The sequence below is a fragment of the Lissotriton helveticus genome, chromosome 8, assembly GCF_964261635.1.
Source record: "Lissotriton helveticus chromosome 8, aLisHel1.1, whole genome shotgun sequence".
Classification (NCBI taxonomy): Eukaryota; Metazoa; Chordata; class Amphibia; order Caudata; family Salamandridae; genus Lissotriton; species Lissotriton helveticus.
In genome coordinates, this window is record NC_136069.1 from 1,616,537,423 (window position 1) to 1,616,545,025 (window position 7,603).

The 7,603-nt window shown below is 42.6% G+C and overlaps 1 protein-coding gene across 1 annotated transcript; it reads left to right on the forward strand.

Annotated features, from left to right (window-relative positions):
- The first annotated feature begins 2,203 nt into the window (after window positions 1-2,203).
- Window positions 2,204-3,160, forward strand: LOC144773988 (olfactory receptor 51G2-like). Its single transcript, XM_078659033.1, has one exon. It carries the CDS (start codon window positions 2,204-2,206, stop codon window positions 3,158-3,160), a length of 957 nt encoding a protein of 318 aa, XP_078515159.1.
- The last annotated feature ends 4,443 nt before the right edge of the window (window positions 3,161-7,603 follow it).

The window sequence follows — 7,603 nt, forward strand, 5'->3', positions numbered from 1 at the left end:
GCCTCTTGAATTGGGACATGTCTGTACAGTTGCGCCTGAGGCGTAAAAACTGACCATAGGGCAGGTTCTCACGGAGGTGCCGGGGGTGAAAACTGTCAAACCTCAATAGACAGTTTCTAGAGGTCGGCTTAAAATGAGTTGTGGTTTTTAACACCCCTGCTTCTGCATAGATGTTGAGGTCCAGGAACACTAATGTTTTGTCTGAAATGGTAATCGTGAATTTCAGGAAGGAGTTTTGGTTAACAAAATGGGCTATAAATAGCCTTTACCGCTACCTACTCCATAATCAGCGGAGCAGCGGACGGGGTAAGGCGGTGATCAGAGCATCCTGACTTTGTGAGTATGATATTGAAGGAGCACCATTATGCCACGAACAATCTGAGACCGTCTACAGAAGTAAGTGTTATAGAGTGAATTATAATGGCCACACCATTCTTTACTGCAGATAGCCATTGGAGCAGCACCCCGACGTTCCTACTTTGCTCATGAAGCCCACAACCAAGCTTCACAAGTATGAATATTAATTTCTCAGTAAAATCCTAGTGCTCTATGTGTTTTATGTTGTATGTGTTGTGAGTCCCCTCTTTTTTCAAAAAAATTGCTTAACTACAAGCAAAATGGTGAGGTTCCAGGTGACTGCACCTGCATGAACTACCCGCTACATGGGTAACCATTAGGTAAATTTACTTTTTGTCTTTCTACAGGTCATTGTGCTTGTAGCAGACCGCTGTAGGCACACATAGCCTTTTCCAAGTAAAATTTCACTTTTCTGTAAATTCACAGTTTTATGTAGTAAAAGACGTGAGTAGGGAAGGGAGTTTGTGCCCCTGTCCTGAAGAAGGAGCTTGCCTCCGAAACATGTCGACACAAAAGCACATCAGAGGTCCTGTTCATTAATACGACAGGTTTGACCTCGCCCTGCACTTTCTTTTTAACAGTACCAGCCAGAGTACAGAATAAAAAAATTTTCTTTTCCACTCTAGTGCCAGGTACTTTTTAACTTTTTCACTACACTCCCTGCTCACTTTAAACACAACCCACACACTGTACACCACACATAGCCAATACCGTAAGTGCTCCCACGTAGTCGTCGGTCGCAGCACGCCGCATCCCGATAGAGGGGTGCGAAGACCCCGATGATGAAGCATGACACCAAGGGGCCTTTTGGTGTGTGAGGGGTATTTTCACAAACACTGAGTGCTCCAGTATTCACTGTTCACTCGCTTTCCCTATCAAATGTTGGATTTCTTTTGTTTATTCGAATACCTAGTGGAGCATAAATCCAACGATTGGCTCTACCTCCCTCTTGTGTTTTTGATATTGCATTCCCAGATTTACCATTAGTAGTAGACCTGGGAATAGATCAAAAGTATTTGTATTTCTCCTCATGTTTTCCTCTTCTATATTTTGCATTCCATTCTACAGCACACATAGAAAGAGTAAAATGCCTCTGAGGATTTTTTTTGCGGGACTGTGTCCCTACCTGTACAGAAACAATCCTGCCTACATCGTAGGCACCCTTGCACCCTAGAACAACCAAAAATAAACCAGTGCTAGGAAAGCACATGAAAGCACATTATAATGTAGGCCTGGGCATAGTTTGCAGAGTTCTACTGTGGGGTACTCAGCGAAGAGACACCAAATTCTGCTATGCTACGTGGAGTTCCACGAGCGGCGGAGTGCATTACCTTGTGCTGTTTGCACTGATTTTTAGCACTAGGTGTTTGTCCCGCGTTATAAAATCAGCTTGCACTGTATCACATGCAATGCAAGAGGGTGCAACTTCTTTCTGCCGCTCGAGTAGAAGATGTACTCAAGCAGCAACTTCCTCAACGCAACTGGAAGGTTTCTCAATGCGAGCGCTAGCGACTATCTACTACCGCCCACGTTGAGAAATCATGCTGAGAAGCAGTCTAGAGTTGGATTTTCCTTGATAGCGTTCTCCAACTTAGTGTTGGTGAGTGGGGAGAGAACTCAGCAAGTGAAGCGGAGTTCGTCATCCAGGTATAGTATAATGTTAAATATGCGGCATTCCTACCTTTCCCTCTCACGCATCACGGCAAGGTGTCTTGCTGCATTGAGCTGCATAAAAAATGTTAAATATGAACCTTAGTTTAATTGTCTACTGATAAACATTGGAATTTTCTTTGATTAACTTTATTACACATTTTAATTTGTAGGTCTTTTTAACTGGATCCCCATCATGTCTACTGTGAATTCCAGCAATATCGATCACCTTTGGCTCCTGCTGATGGGTTTTCCTGGGGCAGATGATTTGAACAATACAAACATCTGGATGTCTCTTCCTCTGTGCTCATTGTACCTTCTCTCTATCTCAGGCAATTGCCTTATTTTGTTACTCATAAAACTGGACAAACAGCTCAGAGATCCCATGTACCTTTTGCTCTCCATGCTTGCAACCACCGATCTTTGCTTGACTTTTGCTACCTTACCCACAACGATGAGCGTGTTCTTGTTTGACGCTAGAAGAATCCATTTCTTTGCCTGCTTGACTCAGCTCTTCTTTATACACATGCTCTGTGCAATGGAGTCTTCCATTTTAGTGGCCATGGCCTTTGACCGCTATGTTGCCATATGTAAACCTCTGCAATATGCCTCAATTTTACACCCAATCATATCTAAAATAGGACTGGTGGCTCTGCTAAGATGCTTTTGTCTTCATTTTGCTGTGCCATTTCTTTTGAGAATTCTTCCATTCTGTGACAAACAGGTCCTCTCCTTTGCCTTCTGCTATCACACTGACGTTATGAAGCTTGCGTGTGCGGACACTACAATTACAAGTACATACAACCTGGTGGTGGTGATCACCACATACCCTGTAGATGCAATTTTCATTCTGCTTTCTTACATTATGATTCTAAAGAATATCCAGAACAGAGCACAGCAAGGAGAAGGACTGAAAGCTTTGAACACCTGTGTGAGCCATCTGTGTGTGGTCATGTTGTTTTACATCCCCCTCATTAGTTTGTCTTTGGCTAGCAGATATGGACAAAAGGACTCAATCCTTCTGCGTGTTCTTCTGGGTGGGATATTACTTGTTGTGCCACCAGCACTGAACCCAATGATTTACAGCATAAAAACCAAACAGATACGTAATGCCCTTCGTAAAAGGTTCTGGGTAGCAAAACTGGGCAACTGAGATATTTGCTAGCAATGCTGAAACTCTGGCAGGATCCCGCCCATGAATCTTATGGCCATGGGGAGGGTGGAGGTGATTTATGCAACTCTAAAGTACTACTCTCTGTAATGTATTACTACCATCAAAACCATGAATAATTCCATTGAAATTCATAAGGAATATCTGCATTATTGGTATATCAATGTCCCCTGCATGATTTCTGAGCATGTGTCGCTTCCATGAATTGCATTCGGACGGATCTCTGGCCAGTGTTTGACAGCGCTCATTCGCCCAGGACCCATTTCTAGACTTTTTTTTTACAGAGTTTTTTATGTAGCGCGTACTTGACCCGAATCGGGTATCAGAGCGCCTTACTTGAGTACCAGTTGCATTACATGAAGACACATTCATTTTTGGTAGGCACGGGGAGATTAAGTGATTCGCCCAGAATCACAGGATGCTCAGCGTCACTGCCGAGACTCGAACCCAGTTGCCCAGATTTTAGGTCAACTGCCCTAGCCCTTAGGCCAACTCCTCTCCTCTCTAGATAGTGACATTGAGACCTACAGCACACAAAGTTCTTGTTAGCAAGTGTGACTACCATCAGGCCAACTGATTAATTGAGAATAGCAGCGCTAGCAGCATTTTAGTGTTGTGTTGTTGTGTGTTTCAGCTTCAGGGCCTACTGACTCTCCCTTAAGTTAGCTTTGGTGCAAGTAGCCAACTGCTCTTCGTTTGCACACGTTACTCATTTTATTTATTCACTGTGATGTTATTTAGTTTGGTTGCATGAGACTCAATTTGCACAAATCATACAAGGTCAAACAAACACCCTATTTTAATTCTCCCAGTGACCAGTTAGCTACAAAGATACAACAATAGAATCCAGATGCTGTTTTTCTCAGCGCACCTCTTAATCATATACATGGGAGTTGCTTTTTGAAAATTGTAGCAGGATTTCTTGCAGAGCATGAAGGACATGCTAAAGAACCTCTACCTTGCACACTTGGAGATGCAGAACACCTAGGGCCAGATGTAGGAGGCCAAATACCGGTCGGACCGGTATTTGGAGTTTCAGATGTAGGGGGCCTTAAATTTACTGATTCGGTAAATTTACAGATTCTGTAAATTTACAGATTCTGTAAATTACCGAATCGGTAAATTTACTGAATCGCTAATTTGTGATGTAGGCGGCACTGAATACAGTGCCACAGGCCCTTCAGAATTCGTTATTTACCATCAAATACTATTTGATGGTAAATAACGAATTCCTGTGTACATGCACATCTGTGCATGTACACCTGTGCCATGTGACACATACATGCCCTAAGGGCATGTATGTGTGTCACATGGCACACAAGCCTGAATCAGGGGTGCAACAGGGTGTCAAAGTGACACCCTGTCCCCCCTGTCAAGGCCCATAGGCAATTACCGAATCGGTAAATACTGATTCAGTAATTACCGAATCATACAGATTCTGTAAAAATTACCAAATTGTTTCCTACATCTGATTTACCGAATCTAGAATACCGATTCGGTAAAATTCGGTATTCTAGAGTCGGTAAATCAGATTCACCTACATCGGGTCCCTAACCATTAAAAGGTATAGGGCCGGCTGTAATTCCAGAGATCTTTTATATAATTACTGAGCTCACGTATTATTTATGAGTAGGGAGATTAGAGTAGCAAAGTATATATTTTATCATGATAGGGTTTTTCATTCTGTATGGCCTGTTGACCCTGTTCAGTATTCTGCTGATTTATATATGTCTAATAACTGCAGCACTCCTGCTTCATGACAGAGTTAATAAATCTTATAAACTTTCCTTGTGTCTCTCTTTGTTTTATTGTGGATGATGCATGGGTGAGAAACACAAAAGGGACTAATATGTTTTCCCGCGATGCCCCGCGGACTGGAGTTGTGTTGTGGGATGCCAATTCACTCTGGAAAGATTAGGAGAGTAAGTGAGTTATTATGAGCTGGTCTGGATTTGGGCTCACAGGTGCTAATGTGGTGTCCTATCATTCTAAAGTCCTGTGGTCCCGGCATAATACTGTTTCTCAGCAGAATCCCTGTAACATAAATGCCAGTTGTAGTATAGGCCATTTTACCTGTGCATGTTGATGGTCTAGTTGCGTCGCCATGATAAAGGCTTGCCCAGCTGAATGTAACCAGATCCGCGGTGCTAGATTAAGCATGCATGCAATGTGTGTATGTAGCTGTGGTGTGTGGTAGTCTGCAGTTCTGTCTTGGATGAAGAGTTCCCTTCCAAGCAGAGAGAGGGGCATGGACTCAGCCCTTAGAAGAGCCCAGTTGCTGCTCTTGTTGAGAAGTTGGCCAGATGGAAGTGAACTGAATGATCTTACCAGCAATGACTGCACTGTGGTGAGTCTTGCACCCTTGTCTACAAGATTCACTCTCCAGTCATCCCACTTGGCCTTACAGAGTTCCTCAGACCCGTCCCTGACCTGGGACTGACCAGTGGGGCTGCTGGTGAACTATGTGTACACTAGGGTTTGCAGCCCAGCCATCACCTGTCACATGTCCCATCTGTTCCCAGAGGACGGTTGCATACCTGTGACCTGTGACCAACACTGTTCTTTGTGTCATAGGAATGTTACCTTGCGGACTCTAGCACAACCTTTATCCCCCTGTATTCTCACATTGTAAAGAACCTGTGGGTAGTCTGGAATCTTTGTTTGGACAGGCGGTGTGCTAACCCTAAAACACATGCAGCAACCATATTTGCTCATCTCCAATTACTCTAGAAGTGAATGGGATTGAGGGGCAGAGCTGACAGTAGTTCTGGTTGGCAGTGGCTCATGATTACGGTTACAGCACAAGCTGAAGGTAACACAACTCCTACCTAAGTGAGTATTAGCTTTTGAACATTGCCAGACCCCCCTTGTAGGTCGAGCCTAGACAGTGCTTCCAGACATGTTGTATATGCTATGCGGGCTTGCAGCCCGCCCTTTGCATTTCATTTGTTTCTTTCAGTGTCCTTTAAAAATCCTTGCTTCAAAGTGGTTAATCTTTCCTATTTGTCCCTACTTTTCATCGGTTGTTACTCCTGTGGAGCAGTGCACCAGTACTTGTAGACTTCCACTTGTCCCATTTTAGCAACTTTAAAAGGGACTACTTTTTCCTTTGTACAAGAACACTGCACATGAGCGCACAATCTTTAGATTCGTCTATGAGCTACCAACTTCTTTTTCTGTAAACAGGGCTGCAATTCTTCTTTTGCTTGCTTGGAGCTCTTAACATGAGTGGTTGTAATGCTCAGAGCTCCGATGGCCCTGTAAATCTTGCCAGCCTTTTTTTATCAACAGGGTGCCCTCTATTATGTTTCACAATCATGGCCACATCATTATATACCATGATCTCGACTGAAGGTATCAAAGCACTTTACATGAGAACCAGGACACATTTATTTTTAGTAGGCACTGGGAGATTAAGTGATTTGCCCAGAATCACTGGAAGTTGATCTGACACCATGACTCAAACCCAGTTCTTTCAAACCCAAAGTCGTCAGCTCTGGTCATTATGCCACATTACATCCTTAATTGTTACCTTGGGAGACAGTAATGTTAAGGTTAGGCAGGTTATTTGTTTTTTCCAAACAGAGGTTCTGATGTAGACAACAAACATTAACATATCATGAAAACAATAAAATGAAAAGGAAATAAGAGAAAAGGTGTTTTGGCCCATGAAAGAATGATAGAAAAAATGGTAGAAAAAATGTACGTGTAATTATAGAAAAATAAAAAATTTATTTAGATTTAAAAGGGCATATAAAGCTCAGATGTGTTGTTGGTATAACAGAAACATTGTAAAACATATACAAAACGAGACAAGTGGCAAACACATAGAGGTTACATAAACACAAGAGTTCTAAAAACCATACAAGAACTCCTGTACACAAAACAATGTGTCCTCCTTAATTTGTGGCCACAGTAGCGTCGGCGGCGTTTCGACCGTTGTCATTAGTACATGGTCATTCTCAGGACAATACGTCAACAGCCAATTTCTGCGTTGTAAAATAACATACAAGTAAAAGCCAAGAGGTGCTTGTATCAGACAATTTAAAATAGCAAACCGCTAAAGACTCCGTTTACAGTTTCGATTAATTGCAATAATGTACATCTGGAACTGAATTCCCCAAATTTTTTTTAGACGGACATCATGTTAGAGAAAGTCGCCACAAATCCATCAATGTCGCGGCACCCAAACAAATATAAATTATGTTCGGGTTCGTCGTAATCTCGTTGAGCCGCAATTTAGACTTATTTGCCCATTGATGTTACCGTCTAGGCCAAAGCCTCCTTCTCTATTTGAACCTATATATCTATCACTTTGCCTGCCATTAAAATGGCCGCTTTAAAAAGCCTTGGTTTCCTGCACTTAGTTTTCACATGCAACCTTGAAGCAAAAACTTAATTGGCTTTTGCAATGGAAATCTGGTA